The 21,146-nt window shown below is 35.8% G+C and overlaps 1 protein-coding gene across 1 annotated transcript in view; it reads left to right on the top strand.

The window, feature by feature from the left end:
* The window catches only part of LOC100891373, an 87,668-nt gene that overhangs the window by 15,785 nt on the left and 50,737 nt on the right, over positions 1 to 21,146 (top strand). The window contains exons 10-17 of the mRNA XM_030987920.1: positions 40 to 99; positions 2,562 to 2,678; positions 3,027 to 3,185; positions 7,897 to 7,982; positions 8,558 to 8,807; positions 9,480 to 9,589; positions 10,399 to 10,442; positions 11,536 to 11,582. Of these exons, the coding sequence (XP_030843780.1) occupies positions 40 to 99; positions 2,562 to 2,678; positions 3,027 to 3,185; positions 7,897 to 7,982; positions 8,558 to 8,807; positions 9,480 to 9,589; positions 10,399 to 10,442; positions 11,536 to 11,582 (873 nt within the window). The remainder of the gene's footprint in view (positions 1 to 39; positions 100 to 2,561; positions 2,679 to 3,026; positions 3,186 to 7,896; positions 7,983 to 8,557; positions 8,808 to 9,479; positions 9,590 to 10,398; positions 10,443 to 11,535; positions 11,583 to 21,146) is intronic.

The following is a 21,146-nucleotide window of genomic DNA, read 5'->3' as shown; positions in this document are numbered from 1 at the left end:
ATTTTGTTGTATTATTTTAATTTTCTGTATTTCTTTCAGGAGAACAAGAATTACATTGAGCTGTATAAGAGTCATAAAGACCTTCAAACAGCCTTTCAGGTAAGTTCCTTGTCAATTTATTTATTTTACATCTTTGAACAGAGTAGCCTGTTCAGTTACAAAAAATATAAAATGATACAATTTATGTACAGTAAAAAGCAATTGATGTGTAGAAAATACAGATAAAAGATCATAAAAACAATGCTGGTTTTCAACAGGGCTCTGCATAAAAACATGAACAAAATGTTAGCGTACTTCATGTAATACACTGTGTCTTGTATTACATTGTGTCTATCTACCTAATAAGCCATAATTTTCATAGAAAGAAGCTATTACATACACCTGTTTATATAAGCCAAATTAGTGATTGCACTACCAGTAACCCCCAATTCAGCCCATTCTGACTTGAAATAACGTCATACAGTTATGTGTGCGTTAAAAATTGCGCACGCCAAAAATCTATACTGCAACCTAGTGGGTTCAACTTACAGGTACACCAATATGAAGTTATCCCGTCTCTGGGATGTTAGTATCCTTCTCAGACGATCATTGTTTATCGACCCAGAATTTTGTGTACAAAATCTTTCAGGGTTTTCAGTCATTGAAATGTGAGGGTGAACTACAGCTCTATTTTTTTGCATCTGCATCTGTGGGCAACCCTCTCATACGGTCCTTGTCAAATTGCTTGTAATGATCCATCTGTGTGATACAACAACACAGCCATTTCTCTTGTCACATTTTGTATCTCTTGAATATATAACAATATAAAGAAACTCATACAAACAAACAAACGCAGGCTACCAAATACAGCATGTACATGTACAAGGCTAAAAATAGTACATTTGTACAGAATACTATGAACACATCCTATAAATGTAATGCAGGGTACCGGTAAATCATTATTGTTTTGTATTCATTATTATTATTTTGATATTGATATTACCTTTACCCAACATACATATGTATGCACAAACTTGGTGAAGGTATAGATCCCATATTTGACACATTGGTTGAAGTAGCTACCAATTATGAGATACTACCAGCTGTTCGTCTGTTAAGTATGTGCAAACAATGGAACTATTTGAAGGGTATTGCTATGCAAACTGTGCTAAGATTAGCTCAATTTTATTTCAAGACCAAATGTCATTGTTTACCTAAGGGAGCATCACCTCTTGACTGTGTACACTGATCAAACATTATTCAGTGTTTTTTTAAACATGCTTTTTATCTTTTATATGCTCATAACCTTTAAATAAAACAGAGGAAAAAAAGTGGTACTGTTAAAGGTAATGCAAAGTTTTGGGAAATTTTGAAAATTGGATGGTTAGTAATTATCTAAAATGTTGATATACATATTTAGATGCCCCTGTGGATTTATTATAAGCACTACAAAATTTAGCTCCTAAAATACTTCTGCTTTCGAGAAATTGAATAATTACAAATTTACTGGTGTATTTCAAATAGCGCCCATGCCATTCTGTGTTTGCTGCGACAATGGAAATCTCAGAATATGCTGTTCTGATATATTATTTCCAAACGGGAATAGCAAATTGCTTGATTGTAGTTAAGAAACATTCTTTTAAAGCTAAAGTAATATCAGTCTTGAGAGGGCGCTATACAACATAAAGAGTTTAATATTACAATTTCATCACTTAATTTAGACTCATTTCAACCGCAACAAGGATCATTGAATATTGTAAAATTGCATATGCTTCCAATATGTTCATTTGAACCAAATTCATGACCCCATACCAAAACTTTGTATTACCGGTACCTTTAAAATTGATAAACGTTAACCCCCAAATATCTAAAATGTTGCTGTAGGCCAAAAGATACTTGTACACGTTTTGTCTGCTATATTGGAATAGGTAGGTTCATATCCTGCTCCAGATTAAAAGATCATTTCTAATTGAATCTTTTGACCCTTATAATTAAAATATCACCGGGTAATGAATTGATTTAGTCCAAGTGTGTCAAGGTTGTACATATAGGCATGCAGAGTTGTAGATGTGAGGTAGCAGATTAACAATATTATTGTAACATCGCTCTCTATATTTAGAGCTACATGTACAAATCAACCTCGGCCCCGTTTCCTTATTACATGGGTAAACAGCCGCGAGAAACTGGCCGGTTCATACAATGTATAAATGATTCTTATAAAATTAAGAATGTATTGGGGTCTTTGCCACCCACAGCTACATGTACATGTACTGAATATACTGATTTACTCACATACCGGTATTTTAATTAACAATTTTTCTTTCCTGGGGACGTAGTGACGAGGTATACCATTAATTTGTTATTAATGAATGAACTTAAATACTTTGAATCCAGTCTGCATATTACTTGTTGCTATTTCACGTAATAAAGCCTTTTACAAGCTTCAGGTTGTCAAGTACAACCTTTGTTTCAAAAGTAAGCATAACATTTGAATATGTTAGTAAACCGTTATATTGTCTCTCTTTTTAGAGAGTGATCATTTTCTGTATAATTGTAATGGGTTTTTTATCTTTTTCTTGTAGGCAATGAAAATAGAGAAAAGAGATTTAGAGAAGTCTGAGATTCGACCAATGAGATCTAGTGTTGGTGAAGAGCTGATCGATAAGAATGAAAACCTACTCAGTGAACTCAGAATAGTAGTGAGTATTATATTCATTTCTTCTTGAATTTTTATCCCGATCTACGAAAGAAAAGCTAAATAACTTTTAACATTTTATTTCCTCTGGAATGGCTATGACTTGCCTATCATTGTTTATGTTTATTTGAAATGTGTCACAATGTAATAACATCAGACTATAAAAAAAGTGAGTAGGGCAAAAATAAAGAACAAATTAATCTTTTTGTTCACCTTCATGTTTAAAAAACAATGAGCAAATATTCAGTCATTCCTATTATTTGGTCAATGATTTAGGCCTTGAGGACCTTGAGGACCTTGATTATGACAATGGAAATGTTTGCTTATAAATACTTCCTTTTATTTTGCCTAGGTGAATGAAAGCCCGGGTCCATCGCCTATCTGTGGTCTAGTAAGTTATGAGAAAACATCAGGAGAGATCATGGAAGGGTTACGAACCATGGTAGAGAGTGTGAGTGCTGAGATGGAGAGACTGGATATCACTCAGGCAGACCAGGAACCAGTGGAACAGGTTAGAACCAGCATAAATTAGTTTAAACCAGTTTTGTAAAACCAGTATACAAACAATATGGTACCGAGTGTGAGTGCTGAAATGGAGAGACTGTCAAGTGAATTCACTCAGACAAACCAGGAACCAGTAGAACAGGTTAGAAAAAGCATGAATTATTTTTAACCAGTTTTGTAAAACAAGTATAGAAACAATATGGTAGAGAGTGTGAGTGCTGAGATAAAGAGATTGATTAGTGAAATCCCTCTGGCAGATCAGGAACCAGTGGAACAGGTTAGAACCAGTTTAAATCAGTTTCAACCAGTTTTAAAAAGTTTTTAACCAGTTTACAAACCATACATGGTAGAGAGCATGGCTGCTGATATGGAGAGAATGATGTTTAGTTGACTCATCAGGCAGATCAGAAACTAGTGGAACAGGTTAGAACCAGTTTAAATCGGTTTACCGGTAAACCAGTTTAGCTAGTTTCCAAACCATGGTAAAGATTATGAGTGATGAGAGGGAGAGAGTAATGTATAATGAGGTCAATCAGGCTGATCAAGAACTACTGGAACAGGTACATTGTAGGAACCAGTTTACACCAGTTTTTACCCAGTTTAACCAGTCTACAAACTGTGGTAGAGACTCTGAATGATGAGATTGAGGAGTGATTTTTTTGTCAATTGGGCAGATCGGGAACTACATGTACTTGAACAGGTTAGAATTAGTTAGTTCCTTTATAAATCCATCTTAATAGAACGGGTAAGAACCAGTTTAATCCTGTATAAATCCATTGTGATAGAACAGGTAAGAACCAGTTTAATCCTGTATAAATCCATTGTGATAGAACAGGTAAGAACCAATTTAATCCTGTATGAATCTATCTTGATAGAACAGGTAAGAACCAGTTTAATCCTATTGAAATCCATGTGTTGGTTTTTGCCATACCAGTTCACACAATATATGTGTTTTTTTTTTACACAAGCTTCTATTGCCATCAAATTGTACCTTCAAGATTAAAAGGGAAAATAGTCCAGTTAAACAATCAATTAGATATCGGGTTCTCATTTCCATCCTTCAAATACACTCCCTCAAATTCATTGCAGAATTAAAAAAGAAAAAACGATCATTGCAACAAATAGAATCCACCTAAAATATTGATAGTAATATCACCACCGGTACTCAAAATATTTATTACGTATAGTGTGTTCTCATTTCATCCTTTCTTTACAGGGATACAATCCCTCCCCTCACCCTGAATTCATTCAACCTAATCCATGAAAATGTCTGCATGCAACAATTTCATTAACGATGGGGTGCCAAACGAGATGGAATGAAATGCTTCCAAGCATAATTAAGTTAATTATCCATGAAATATTAGCTCTCACCACAACCCAATCATCATCATTCATAGTCTAAAAAGGCTCCCAAGCGAATTGTAGTAGTCGGTACTATTTGTTCTGGACTGTATGCTTTAATATAGTATGTGAAGTAGTCATCTTCAGCATTGAAGAGGAAAATTAGGGATTAAATGTTTAATTCACATTTAAAGGTATTAAACAGTTTAGGGAAAAATTCAAAAGAGTAACAAAATAAAGCATTTCATTATCTTTTTCTCTTTCTTTTACTAAAGATAGGCTCTGATTAATAAGGATAAAATCAAACCCAACCCCCAATAGATATTTTATTAACGTGTTATCATTGAAAGAACTAGTATAGTTGGAATCCTGTCTGCATTCATTACTTGTTGCTATGCCCGGCAAGCCTCTGGCAAGGTTTTGGTTTGTCAAGAAAAGTCTTTAATTAAACAGTATGAATAACATTTGTATATATCAGCAAACCGGTCTATTAAGGGAAAGGTTGAATATATACCATCATGGCCTTCAATATACAGTTTTATACAACACCTACTTGGATCCTTGTCATTTGATTGGAGGATTGTTGGTGACATGATATTCAATAGATGTTATATTGCACGGGCCTGCATTTTTGGTTATATGCGCCGTGCATTTTTGGTTATATGCAGACTGCGTACCTCTCTGCCGTGCGCGTATCCCTGCGTGTATCTGACGCGAAGGCAATCTGAATGTAATCGAGAAGGCTTGACTCCAACTTTAATTATCTTTGATATAAAGAGTAAAGCATAATTTGTTGATTACAGTCTATTAGATCTTCTTCGATGTTGTATAAAACAAATAATGAATGTTTTTCATTCGTTTAATAGTGTGAATATTTTCATTCGTTGAAAGATTAACGTTAATTCTAGAATGTTAATCTTTCAACTCATGAAAATATTCACACTATTAAACTCATAACCATTCATTATTTGTATACTATTCTTTGGATGTAATCTTCTTTAGATGTAGACACACTAGTGGTTTAGATAGATATGTATGGAAAATGATTCTCTTTATTTTTGTTTCTTTTTCCTGTGTGGTTTTATTAATAATGCACAGTCAGAGGTACATGTAATCATTCATTTGAGGGGATGGCATGAGTTTAATCTGTGTCCTAATTAATGTTAACAACAGCCCTCATAATTACTTGATTCTGAATCAAGGACATTTTTTGATGGAAACTTTTTTTCAATATTCTAATTTACATGGATCAGATCTAACTTACATGCAGTTAACAGCTAAATCATTCATACCCTTTGTGAATTCGATATTTGTGTTGTCTTTCTTGAATACTTCTAGATGTAAGCTTTGATATTGTCACATTCTCATGAAAGATAAATTGTGACAAATAAATTGTTCACATACAAAAAAAATTACAAAACTTGGTAAGGGTATGAATTATTTCCCTGTAGTTGTTAACTACATATTTATTTATTTTCACAAGCACTACATTGCACTTTTTCTTCCACTGGTACACTCAGAATTAATTAATTTGTGGTCTGTCTGGCTTTTAATCTGTTATTTTGTTTAACCATATGGGACAAACTTTTTTTACTACATTCTTTTTTCTGCTCCGGTACAATTTGTACTTTAGAGCATTCCGGATCAAAACATGGCAAATAAAATATCACTGGAAGGTGAAATTAAACTGCTATGGGTTAAGAAACACATTTTAACACTTATCCTGCCACAGGGCTAATCCCCATTGTGCCAAGCCACAAATCCCCCCAGTGCCAAGTTTATAATGAGATAATCAGATTAACGCGATGGTACATGTACTATCAATAGCGCATGCAAAACACTAGGCACAGTCACTATGAATATGACAAACAAAGAAAGAGGACAAAATGTACAGTTCCTCAGGTAGACAAAGGAACATCCCTTCACTGCTATCATTTAAAAATGTGTAGAAAAGGTGAAAATGCATGTGACACCTGTTCTACACGTTTTTAAATAATAGCAGTGAAGAGATGTTCCTTTGTTTACCTGAGGAACTGTATATTTTGTCCTCTTTCTTTGTCCTTCATTTTCATAGTGAGTCCAATGGGCATAAACAATAAATGCTATTACGAATGCATGCAAACATGCAAGAAGCATGCAGAGAAGCAGTAGCTTGTTCGCGTGTAAAAAGCACTATAGCAATAGCGTGCATGCAGCCTTATGGCAGGCTATGAGTTGAGATACATGTTACGTATTTGTAATGTATATATTTTGGGGTTTGAAGTTTTTGTGTCAAATACAGAGCTTGCACCTGAAGAGAAACTAAACTTAATTAACAATGCACCCTCATTTGAGTTAATGTGATACACGAATAATAACCAATACAGGAAAGAAGGAAAACAATGAACTTGGACGGAATTACACAAGATATAGTAGGATGATAACGAATGTCAACTAGGCAATCACCGTGAGTCTAATAATGTACATTTCTGATATCGAAACCTGGATGTTGTTACCTGATTTAAGCTTGTTCTGAATTCTTCCATGTTAAGAGTTTTTAAAATACAGTCAAACCTGTCTAAATGGCCACCTGTCTACAGTGGCCACTTGTTTTTGTTTCCCTTAAAGGTACTATGTCCCATTTGCAGGCCCAAAAAATGAAAAAGTTAAATTCCAACTGCATTTGAAAGATAATACTAATTTAGAACTTCCCTAAAAAAGGTGGGGCTTGAAAATGTCTTCAAGTGGGAAAATAACGACTATTAGTTGTCATATCGACTTTAGGGCTATAGAGCCCAAAATTATAGTCTTGATTTTCAGACAATTGTACCGAATGGTCATACGTTTTATGCTGCGCAAAGATTCAATCAGTTTAATCTTGGCCATCACAAGAAGTGGGTTATTGATGTAGACAAATGCTCATGTATCCTTTACAACTCTTTTCATGTATGTTATTACCAAAGAAGGAAAAAGGCCAGTCAGTCACTCAATAGTGTCTGACAGTGAAGTCTAGCAAGTAAACGGGTTTCCTTGCATAATTTGAATATGATGACACTGCTAACGTTTAAATTTCACAAATAGGACATACATGACATATTCATAATTCCTGCAAAGTTCTACAGAATTTGAGGTTGGCTGCAAAAGGGACATAGTACCTTTAAGTGCCCTTCATATTTAGGATTGACAGTACATGTCAGGCCTGTTCATGGTATTAAGGAAAGTCTGCTGTTGGTGACTGACAACACCTGGTATTAGGTTTAATAATAACTGAATTGTTCAAATTCCCCATGTGGACCCACTACTATAAACCTTTAATTCCATTTGAATCTATCCTCTTCATTCCACTTAATCTATCCTCTTCATTTTACTTAATCTATCCTCTTCATATTTCGTTTCAGAATCTGAATGAGCTGAGAGCTCAACATGACAGTCTTCTGTGTAAAATGAAATGGATCATGGAAGCCAAGAAACATTCAGATCAAAGGTAATATTAGTCATGATAATATAGATTTGTATAGAGCACTTTCTGACTAAATAAGTCACTCAAGGTGCTACAATAAATTGTACAAACAGAAACTTAATGTATAGGTCGTACAATATATTCAATTAATATTGTAAAACTATTGTAAAACCTTTTCTATCTAATCAATTTTCTTGGAAAAACATTTTCATTTAGATCATACAAGTTATCACAATCGTACAGAATAAAGAGTATCTGCAGAATCATCTGAAAGAAAAAAAGGAATTGGAAAAAAAAAAAACTAAACAAGTGTCACATATCCAATCAGCATCAGATTAATTAAAGTGTCATAGAGATTGATTAATAAAGTTCTGAGAAGATATTTAAACTACATCTACCAAGAATAAACCATATTTCCATGATCATTTCATGAAAAGAGGTTAAATTCATTCCAATATTATGAGCAGCAGTGTACATTATGTTAACCAACTTATTTTTGATAATTCATCTTGCATATTTATGTAAATGATCATATACTTTTAAAAATGCAATGCTGTTTAACATTTCACATTTTGATTTGTGTGTGTATGGGTTAACAGAGCAGTGAGCATGGGAGACAAGTTAAAGGCTTTACGAGAAGAGAACGCTGGAATGAAAGCCCAGTTACAGGGCCTGAAAGAGGACGTTACTGAACATACAGATGCCACCACTTTCAATACCCCTGGTGATGATACAGATCATAGGCTGAGTCAAGCAGAGAATGAGCTGGTGCTGGCAAGAGCAGAGGTCGAGCTAATGGAGTTCACATCTGGGAGAGACAAACAGAGGATTATAGACTTAGAGAGCTTGGTAAGTCTGAGAATGAGTCAGTGATGTCAGTGGCTGAGTTTGAGTTAATGTTGAGTTTGTTTAGAGATAGATAGTCAGGCTCAGAATGAGATAGAGGTTGCTAGAGCAGGGGTCGAGCTTATGGAGTTCAAGGTTGGAAAATACAAACAGGATTATAGACCTAGAGAGAATTGTAAGTCAGAAATTGAGTCAGCTGAGTTTGAGTTATTGTTGAGTCTGAGTTTGAGATCTAGTAGAGATTGAGTCAGGCTCAGAATGAGATAGAGCTAGCTAGAGATGTGTTTGAGCTTAAGGAGTTCAAGGTTGGAAAACACAAACGAAAGAGATTGAGATTGAGTCGGCTAATAATGAGATAGTTTGAGTTTGAGCTTTTGAAGTTCAAGGTTGGAAGAGATAAACAGGTTTATAGACTTAGAGAGCTTTGTATTAAAGTCAGAGATTGAGTCGGCTGAGAATGAGTTAGTGATATCAGTACCTGAGTTTGAGCTAATGGTGAGTCTGTGTAAAGATATCTAGTAGAGATTGAATCACCCCCCCCCCCCCTTTGTTCAAATCAACTTTCCTAGAGATCATGTCTCTCAACCTTTCAAAGTAATGGTTGATCAATACCAGTCTTCAAGGCAATTGTTATTAAAATAAAATAAGATTTTCTCTTTATCTTTTTCCGTTTAGCTTTCTATTTTACAGAAGGACCTTGAATTGAAGAGGTTTGAACTGACATATGAGACATCCAGTTTCGAAGAAGAACTAATTTACAGAACTAAAAGACAACATGCTAAGAAGTAAGTGAATTCAATTTATATTGTCTTTTTCTTTAAAGGTTTCCATGGTGAGGTAGATGAGTGATGAAAACTTAAACGGGTACACCATGTGTGTAGTCCTGACGACGGACAGAGCACACTGTCCTAAACGTCGAGACCATCTCCTTCAAAGATCTACAAGTTCTTGTCAGAACTATTAAACACATCTCTCCAAGAAAAAATACCCCAGTCCTTATAAGGACTATACGCACATGATACACCAGTTTAAGTTGCCTCACTTATTCAATTTAAGTTGCCTTGTTTGATTGATTTGATCGATTGATGGATTGTTGGAGAGGGGATGGGTGGACGGGTGTAATCATTTCTCAAGCTAAAGATCTTATAAATCGGGTACCAGATAATCTTGCTAATCAGTTTGGATGTGATTTTATGTTGGTTTGACTTGTATTTGTCAAAAACCAAAGCAAACTTAAGGGTAATCTAAAATGTTATCTTTATATATAATACTATACTTGTTTCTGTTGTGTTTGTTATATGTTTAAAGTAAAACCGTAAATATTTCTGCAAACTATTTATATTTCTCTCTGAGGGAGGCCTCTCAGGCTTTATTATAATTCTTTCTTTTCATTTTCAAATATAATTTGCAGGTTATTCAACATTTCAATGTAATTTTTATTTGTGAAGGTGTATTTGCATTGAAATTATGTTTATGAATATTTATGTGCTTTTTATATGAGAATGAAATTAAAGAAAATAAAAATTATTATTATTATGTTGCAGGAACATAATTGATAAACTACTCTTTCTTTCATTATATTTCCAAATTACAGGAAGCCAGTGTCAGCTGACAGCATTGGAGTGATATTGGACAAAGGTGAGAATACAACAAAACAATAAAACAAATTATGACATCATTCTCTCTCTGCTCCTACATCGCTTACAGATTTTTTATAGAGTATATTGGGAAGAGTACAATCATTAAGTTATAGAATAAGAAAATCTTCACTTCAATTTGCTTTATTAAATTAAATTCCACTTTGTTTAAACGCAAAATTGTACAGTTCATTGAATAAAAGATATGCATTTCCATATTGATTAATACATTTCAAATGACAACCAAAATATATGTATACATTTTGATAGGACGAAGTTGGGCACATCTGTTAGAAAAACCAACAAGGTTTGATCAAGACAGCTTCACTGAAAAAATATGATTTGGTAGACAGTCTAAATGTTTTTTTTATCTCCAGGTATGAAGGGAAACAAATTTGAGTGAGAAGGAAGGGGGGAAAGAGATAAAAGAGAAGAGAGAGAATACTCTTTTTGACCTCCTTATGAACAAAATGTAACATTACTAATATAGCAAGTCTCTAAAAAAGCTGTAGTATCTCAAACAAAAGAGGGCGGTTTTCATTTTACAATTTTAATTTCATGCAGTTTCCTTGAATTCAATTGTATTTTATTGTCCAAAGGAAATTTGCTTTGCTCAAATTTCCAAACATCTTTACAAACATAAAATGATATACATAGATATCATAGCAAATATACATGTAGATAGCATGATGTAGATATATTATAACATATGATGAATACAATATGTTTAACATATATAAACAAGACAGTTTTCAGCTTTTAATTCCCTTGTAGAAGGACCCAGGGAAAATACTAAAGAAATTGATTTTGATAGAGGAGGAAACAAGTATCATACTACCTCAAATTCATTCTCATTATATTTTTTTACCAGAAAGCTGTATAATTGGACAAGAGTAAGAGTTGGACATATACATGTATGAATTAGTGTATAGCTATATAGGGATTATAATTCTAAAGCAGTGCTTCTTGTACTTGTAATTTCATACCCGGAGATGAAATAAACATATGCACTGTTGTATATTTGGATAACATAGGAATATTTAAGCTCTAAGATAAAAAGTTGACTTTATTCTGTTATTTCTATCATGTTATAGCAGGCAACACTGAGCCACGCAGGCCAAGATGTTCACATTGTAAACGAGTAAGTACCAGTTCTTGACATTTTAACACTTCACTTTCCTTTTTGTGTATGAGATACATGTAGATCTGTCTATGTCTATTCACGCACCATCATCCCCCCCCCCCCTGCTTGCCTCCCCAAGCCCTCTCACCCTCCTCTCTCTCCTCTCTCTCCTCTCTGTTTCTCTCTCTAGAGCTCTCCCTGTCTCTGTCTCACTCTCTGTCTCTTTCTTTTTCTCTCGCTCTCTCTTTTTCTCTCGCTCTCGCTCTCGCTCTCTCTCTCCCTCTGTCTCTCCCTGTCTCTCTCTTTTGTTCTCTCTCTCTGTCTCTCTCTGTCTGTTTCTCTTGCGCGCTCTCTCTCTCTCTCTCTCTCTCTTACCTCCCTGCCGTCACTACCCGGTATATCCTGTTTTTCAAATGAAATGGTATAATATCATTTACAGCACACTCATATCATGGATACAGGATGCATCTTCAGATATACACCTTACCATAAGGCAGCCAAGTTAGTGATAGTAAGGTTCACACGAAAGTCCATTAACTTGAAGTTAAGCCCTTGGTAATGATCTGTGAAGCATAACTACGAGCAGCTGGGAGTCCTAATTTGATGTTTTGTAGCTATGAGGTTACGCCAGCTTGTCATTTAAATGAATGCTTTCCCCAAGCTTGTAATTATATGTTGAATATACTCATTGTTTCAGTCCTGTGTGAACCCTCCCCTGTGTTTAGTGGATTTTTGTGTATTCGCAAACTTAAAGCCACATACACTGTAGTAGTCAGTGTCCATGTGTATTACATCATAATTCGCTGACACCAGATTTGGTTGAAGTACATATTAATGTGTCTATGTGTGCAGAGGTCTCTGAGCAGCGAAGCTGTGGTCCTACCAGAAAATACTCCAACTTGCCCTACATTTATATCTTGAGGATGAGGGAAATTTGATACATATACTATATGATGCAATTTTTATACAGTGGTAGGCTAGGGCATTGTGAACTACAAAATACCTGTCTGTCATAAGAGTGTAGTCCACTCTTGGTGACTGGCAATGCCTGTTATTGGGTAAACCCACAAGAATGGTGTCAAATTCCCCATGAAAACCCACCACTATGCATCTTTAAAGTTTATGACTAACACAGTGGAGTGTGAACATAGGTAATGTTATCATGCATAACAATGCTTTATGGTTGGTTTAATGTGTTCATCACAAACAAGTTACGTTTGTCTAGTCTGAGGCTTATCAGGGTTAGAGTTTGTTGACACACTTCAAAACTATTTCATTAGGCCTGTTTTCATCAACTCGAGTAGGCCAAATAGCCAGCTATTTCTGATTCAGGAAATTAGCCCGATCACGAAATAGCGGGCTATTTGGCAGGTGAAGAAGCAAATAGCGAATTATTTGCTCAGGAAATCTTCCCAAGATATCTTGGGCTATAGTCTGCTATTCGTGGTCTGTTTTCACCAGCCCAAAGACTCGCACATTGTGTGAACACTGAGCAAATTTCACGAGCCAATTTCTCGAGCCTATTTCTCGAGCTAGAGTTTCGAGCTGGTGAAGACGTGATATGTAACTTAGGGCTAATTTCCCGGATCACAAAATAGCGGGCTATATTTGGCCAACTCGAATTGATGAGGACAGGTGTAATAGGACAAGGTGAGGTAGAGAGGATGGAGGTACAATCAAACTTGCTTTGTAGAGACCACCTGTATAGAAAGACCACCTCTCTGTAAAGATTGCACTTTTGTTTCCCGAGGAATGTGTTTCCCCATCAAAAGATATAGTAAAGGAACCTGCACATAAAGACCACCTGCTCATAAAGACTTGATTTTGTTGTCTCCCTTGAGTGGTCTTTAACTACAGGTTTCACTGTAGTATAGTGGGACAGATTTAAGGCAAGATTCAGAATTTCATAGAGAATTATTAATATCCATGCACCATGTACATGTACAGTGTATGTTGGAAGATAATAAATAAATATCAAGGAGGCAAGAAGAGGATGTTTTAGAACCGAAGGAGATTTAGAAGAAGAAGAAACTTGCTCAAGCATGGATTAAAAATGATAGAAAGGAAACATGGAAAAAAGCAAAACAGGATAATGGATATATAGAGTTCATTGAAAATTAAGATTTACAATAAAGGTCTTTTCCTGCCCTTCTTTTTTGCCAAAGAGACATCACGTAGAATGTATGTAGCATATATGTTTCATTACCTACTTTTAGATCATTAGTGTTTTTTTCAAAGTAAGAACTGGAACCAGAAACTTGCTTGGCATGCAACTTTTGCAATGTTTTAATGAGAATTTCGTCACGGCAAGAAACTTTCCCAGTGGTTCAGGGCAAATTTGCTCTCAGCCAATCAAATGGCATGATTTCAGTAGCTTATAAATAGTTATTGTAATTTGTTCTTGATAACAGGTTTTATGAAACAGGGTCTGAAATCCGGCTTGCAACATTTGCAACCATTTCATGTGCGCAGATGTTTCTTGACTTACAGTAGTGCAGTCACATTTTATTCACCTATAATGTTCTCTGAAAATTTCCTGTGTATATAAACATGTAATGTGTTTTCATAGAACACTGAATCTCAGTATGTTGTTATCAGTTGTCATTTATCAGTTGTCATTTATCAACTGTTTTGTTGATTTAGTGGGTCAAGGATGTGTCTTATCTTATTATTACAAACTATTCATTGGCAGTTGGTTTTGTGTTGTGCTATTGATCATCAGATTAACACCTCATTTTCCTGTTTGATTCGTTATCAGTATTATATCGAGGTACCAACCCATAGGAAAGAAATGAGCCTGCCGCATACTCCTGCGGCAGACTTGCCGCAGATCTGCAGCAGACCTGCCGCAGACAGTCATCTTTTTCACATGCAAATTAGTTTTGCCGCAGACTTGCCGCAGACTTGCCGCATACTCTTTCAGTATGATGAAGAGTCTGCGGCAGGTCTGCCGCAGACTTGCTGCAGACCTGCCGCATACTCTTTCAGTATGATGAAGAGTCTGCGGCAGGTCTGCCGCAGACTTGCCGCATACTCTTTCAGTATGATGAAGAGTCTGCGGCAGGTCTGCTGCAGACTTGCCGCATACTCTTTCAGTATGATGAAGAGTCTGCGGCAGGTCTGCCGCAGACTTGCTGCAGACTTGCCGCATACTCTTTCAGTATGATGAAGAGTCTGCGGCAGGTCTGCGGCAGACTTGCTGCAGACCTGCCGCAGACTCTTCGTCATGAATATTCATATCTCATTTAGACCTGCTGCAGACCTGCCGCATACTCTTTCATATCCAGTACGTGGCAATAAAGTATGCATGTAGAAGAACCAGTGATAAACTGATTGATACTTCATAATCGATATTGGCAATATCGATATTACCAATTAGGTAATACCAATATATATCAATATTACCAATTAGGTTTATTCTATTCTCAATTGTATTAACTTCATCACATTGATCATTTGAAGTGTATTCAAGAGTAACATTTAAAGTGACACAGGCTCGTACACATATATATACTAAATATGTATATTGTTTCTTGGTTAGTAATCATAGTTTCTTGGTTAGTAATCAATATATCTATTGCTTAAACGTGAATGTAATTGTAACATGATCAGACAAAATAATCTATTGGTTAATAATGGCAAAAGGAAAATAGAAATCACAAAAATGATGTGCATTGTCTTAATTTGCTTAACAAATCATGATAAATGTATTTTTCTGTCACACGTGTAAAGTAATAATGAATATGCATGAGATGATTGGTTTCAATTGGCCCTATTAGACTTTAATGGGATTTCCTGTGGCAGACCTGCCGCAGACTGTTCCTGTGGCGTACTGGTATGCGGCAAGTCTGGAGCAAAGTTTCGCCCTGCCGCAGATCTGCCGCAGACTGTTCCTGTGGCATACTAGTATGCGGCAAGTCTGGAGCAAAGTTTCATCCTGCCGCAGATCTGCCGCAGACTGTTCCTGTGGCATACTAGTATGCGGCAAGTCTGCAGCAAAATTTCATCCTGCCGCAGATCTGCCGCAGACTGTTCCTGTGGCATACTAGTATGCGGCAAGTCTGGAGCAAAGTTTCATCCTGCCGCAGATCTGCCGCAGACTGTTCCTGTGGCATACTAGTATGCGGCAAGTCTGGAGCAAAGTTTCATCCTGCCGCAGATCTGCCGCAGACTGTTCCTGTGGCATACTAGTATGCGGCAAGTCTGCAGCAAAATTTCATCCTGCTGCAGATCTGCCGCAGACTGTTCCAGTGGCATACTGGTATGCGGCAAGTCTGCAGCAAAATTTCTTTCTGCCGCATACTTCGGCATACTCTTTGCCGCAGACTAAAAGTCTGCGGCAGGTCTGCGGCAGGTCTGCGGCATACTTTTCACTTTCCTATGGGAAGGCACCAATTTTACCATGTTCTTGCCATTTTTACCATTTAGTTTGTTTTATTTTTCTTTCATACATATATAAATTAAATTGTGATAAGGGTTCAGTTGTTCTTTTACAAATTTGATGCTGTACAGGTGGTTGATAATGATACAGGAGGATCTTGCTTGCATTGTGAAGTTTTACACATTTATTCTGGAATGAAAACTAGATCGAATAGTGATAGATCAATTCTCATAGACTTTTGAATGAGAGTTGTGTTCATACTGATATTTAAATTTTAGTAACTATATGATAAGTATAATTATCATTAAAATAACTATATAATAATTATAGTGTGAATGCAGATAGCTCAGATTGTATTTTGAATGTGGACTTCATACATACTATTACATGTAATTAAGCTAGACTATTGTAGTGTGATGCATCCAACAAGGATTATTAAGATATATTGACTGTGGACTATGTTCATACTAATCTTTAAACTGGATTAATGTGTAATGTGAATACATCCAGCAGGATTGTATAAATTGACTTTGGACTGCATTCTTACTACTACTTACGCCAGACTAATTTGTAGTGTGAACGCCTCCAGCAGGGATTGTGTTTTGATGATGATCCCATGTGGTATGTATATTACCTGGGAAGTGACTCTAGAGCAGTACCCTTAATAGTCTATGTATTCAGACCTTTGTAATGGTAACGCTTAATTACGTTACATTACAAGAAGTTGAAGGATTTTATATTTTTTTAAAATTATAAACATATGACGGTAGAATAAGCACTCGAGTTAATTCTTCAGAACTCTTGTTTTTTTTGAGAAATAAGCCGTTTAATGTTCAATTCTTAAAAGTCGATCAATTGCAGGTGAGTGGTTGTGGTATAGTATATTCATTTAATTTATATTACAATCCTTTCAAGGAATAATTTTTCTAAAATTTGGAAATTAGAGATGCGGATCCTTTTGTGTGAATTAAAAACAAAATCATATAGCAGTAAGAAGAAAAAAAATTGGGGAAATTCCCTAAGGAGAACAGAGTTTTCACTGCCAGCAAAAAAGTTGCATAGTAAAATGCCTGAGCATCCTCTTGCTGGAAAAACTTGATAAAGATTCAGCATCCTGCACTAGTCTTAATACCGTATCATATGATATTCATATGATATACTGGGCGGGGCTTATTGTGAGCAAGCAATGATGATTGGCCAGCTGTCATATTAATTGACCTCTTTGAAAATTTCTTTCTTTATATATATATATACTGGTAATCTTGTGTTTAATCTACATGTATATTCCCTTTCACTATACAATGATTTTTCATATGATATAGCTTGGTAGGAGTTTGGTATGAATTTTCTATGCTCTCATTATTGCTCTGAACAGGATATTACAACATATATTTTAGAAAGGCTTTGTATTGCACTACAGGGATGTGTGCTGTTCAAACAGTACATATTTAGGGTTCATAAAAGTAGACTAAATACCAGTCTTTTTGTTTCCTGGTTAGTCTCCCAATTTATACACTTTGAGAATTTCAACTTATGGTATTGTTTAACATGTATATTTCTATGATTTCTTTTGCTGGAGTAAATTGGATGGCACAGTAGTGTGTGGACATATAGCATGTAAATATTGGTTGCAAATTCTATTTTTGATAGTATTTTTCAAACTTACCAGCTTGCCTGTCCAAGGACCAATAATCCTTCTACGTGTAGAAACTAATTTTTATGTCAACATAATATATTGACATAAAAGATGCTTATACATGTATGTCTTTATGTTGTACATGTTTATTGTTTAATTAATAGTTATAATAACAATTGTCATGATGAAAACTGATTCCTTATGAAGAGTAGGAGATGTGACTTATCTTTCAATAAATCAAATGGCTTTAAAATGAAATGCTCTATTTATTCATTTTAATTTTCTATCAGCCTCCCCTCCTCTTTCTCTGAAATGTCTTGTATTAAAACTTCATTTGTGTCAGTTGTGCTTTGTGACAACATCAGAACTCTCATTTCCTCCGAAGTAATAAATATTACCCTCGTCTCTGGCTCTGGCCTTTGAATCACCTTCCTCTTTCATTCAAGGAGTCTGATCAGTGTAGACTAATAGTTGGTCTCACTTTTCTAGTTGAGGGTGACTTCCAAACCACCTCCTCAGCTCAGGATATCAACACACACTGCATACAGTATGCACATGCAGGGCCTAAACCAACCAACTAGGCTAGCTCTATAGCTGGACCATTCAATGCAAACATACCTTCATGCATGGTTCTTGCACCAAGGCAAGGAGATCATCACTGGTTGAGGGTAAGATCATCATATAGGGATTCTATCAAGGAGTACATCTTTATTGATAGCTACATCCCACTGATATTGGCTACTGCCAATGATTGCTGGACTTTAAAGCCATGTCTTGTTGAAATATGTACTTGGATATTAAAACACTTGTGGATTAAATCATCTCAAATCCGAATTAGCCAGCTAGCTGGGTAAGTTACTCATGATCTTTCCGGATGTGTTTTAATGTGAGCTGTATATAATGATTGGAATTCTCGTAGATGGGCTATAACAGGGTTGGGCTATAGGCCATTCATTCTGTGTCTTTATTCATGCACAGATGCAAGGATCAGAGGATGGAGTTATAAATTTATAATTTATAATTCATGTGACTTAATTGTTTATACTTGTGGATTATCATCTTGAATCCGATCTAGCGAGCGTGAGGTAGGTAATTAGTCAATGATCTTTCCGGAAGTGTTTTGATGATGCTGTGAGCTGAAATAATCAGAATACTCATAGCCAGCTAACTATAGGCCAGTGATTCTGCGTCTTAATTCATGCAAGGACTTGTTAGAAAATATAAACTCCTTGATTCATGTGACTTGTTTAATTAATACATGGACTTATGAAACACTATTTGTTGACTATCTGTATCATGTTGACTCTGATATATCTTGGTAGATTCCCAGTAGGCCTCTCTTCACTAGCTCGAGATTGCCAAATATCCCGCTATATATATGCGTCTTCATCAGCCTGAAATTGCAATTAGCGGGATATTGTCATCCCAAGATATCTTGGGATAGTTTTGCAAAATATCCCACTATTTGGCAAAATATCCAGCTATTTGTCCGGTGCGTCTTCACCAGATCGAAGACTCGCACTATGCGCGAACGCTGAGCAAAATATCTCAAGGTCAAGTTTCAAGTTTTGAGGTCGAATCTCAAGCTGATGAAGACGCAATTTGTAACTTCAGGATCATTTCCCAAATCAAAAATAGCGGGCTTTTTGGCAATCTCGAGATGATGAAGACAGACCTAGTGCCTTTTCTGGATGTGGATGCTGTGAGCTAGGATTTAAATCCTTGAGTTGTAGACTGGCCATATATGCCATTGTTTCTGTGTCTTCATTCATTTGATTTGTTTAAACATAGATATTAAACACTTGTTGACTATCATCTTGATTCTGACCTAACAGGTAATTAGCTATTCAATGATTTGCAGATGTGTTTTGTTAATGCTGTGAGCTGTAATGAATTAAATTGTTGTAGACTTCTACATCTAATTCTACGTCAATACTTGACAGGATCCGTAAAGTCAAGATATAATGTCAAGGTGGGAATGTCTGACAATTATTAGGTGCTTTTGTGTATTCCATTGGTGCTTATTATTATGTACAGTATGTATGCAAGGAAAAACAGACTTGCTCTGGGCCAGTGATTCAACCTCTTTATTCATATTTACTGTACATGCATGGACCTTGTGTACGTGTACTTACAGTTGTGTTCAAATGGACATATGATCGCTTAATTTTGACAGTTACTGGTACAAAAGAGCTACTGTCTGTAAAAAAATGTGCTCCATATCATTTTCACTGCTACAAATCTGTACAGCTGATTAATGTATTTTTGCTCTAGGTCTTGCTCTCTATACCTGTAGATAAATAAATCTATCTGTCACAAATTTGATGGAGTTTCATTTTTACCTCTCTTCAGTTTTACCTGCCTATTAGAAAGTGTAAAGCTATATATCCCAGCATCAAACATCCAACTTTATAGTCTTCTCAGGTTATGTTTGTTTTTCAAGCTGTTGGGCCTAAATGTCATCAACCTAGACATATAGCATTTTCAACTGCAGGCGGAAACATCAATACATTCTTTGTAAAACTTTTACTGAATCCTCAATCCTATATGATCACCTTTAAAACTTAATTCTTTTAAAAGTTTTAGGGAAATCATATACATATATGCAGTTGGTATTAGCTTCGGCATTTGAAGTGTGAATTTATCAGTAAATTGATATGGAGACAGACAATTGTTTAATTCATGGCGATCGATCATGGTCAATATGTTGTAAATCAGTTTTATAGAATTAAAATCATGACCTTTGACCTTGCAATAAATGCACCTGCATTGGTCTGCATTTATTCATTTCGCATAGATCCATCACCGTTTTTTTTCTACCGCTAGGCCATTGGCAACACATGTAAGCTGATCTTTAAAGGCTGTGACCTTTGACCTGAGTATGGAATGTGTGAAAAATGTCAATTTTCTTCAGTTTTTTTTCTTCTTTAGGGTGTTAGATTACTAGTCTGCAGGCACAGACTCTCATTTGACACTTTAATGCCATATTTCCCTAAAGTCTTCAGCAGAGCCTAGCTACGTCTGTCAGTCTCCTTAACTGGAAGAGGTCAAGACAACTGCCTACATGTACATGTATGTAGTGGCCGTGAGCTTAGTCTCATAATGCAGACACTGTTACGCATAACGACTGACAAGTACATACAAACTATTAGGCAACTTTCGTGATCTTCTCTATCGCTGTGCTATTAAAGTCAAATTAATATTTGTCTGTTGATAGCCAATCACTATCTGGGTTGATGGTTCAAATCCTAGCCCTGCACTAATATCTTTTGGAAGACATTAATCCACAATCGCCACTCTTCACCCAGGTGTAAATGTGTACCTGGCGATAGCTGGGCTAATAATTATAATTGAAGGGGTCGCAGGAAGAGCAGTTTTAATACTGATGTAGCTAACCTGCGTAAACAAGGCCCAATTATTATATTTTGTATTTGTATTATCCATAAAATAAAGCAACACAATTACATACCTGTACTGTACATGGCTAATATTGTGTAGGAATATAATGCTGGTGATGTACAAATCTACCTTGTGATAACTCTAGTTATTCTACATCTATCTATGT

This window comes from Strongylocentrotus purpuratus, unplaced genomic scaffold, assembly GCF_000002235.5.
Source record: "Strongylocentrotus purpuratus isolate Spur 01 unplaced genomic scaffold, Spur_5.0 spur5_scaffold_17, whole genome shotgun sequence".
In the NCBI taxonomy this organism is placed as follows: domain Eukaryota; kingdom Metazoa; phylum Echinodermata; class Echinoidea; order Camarodonta; family Strongylocentrotidae; genus Strongylocentrotus; species Strongylocentrotus purpuratus.
The sequence above is the reverse complement of the archived record's forward strand: the minus strand, read 5'-3'. Positions and strand labels throughout refer to the sequence as shown.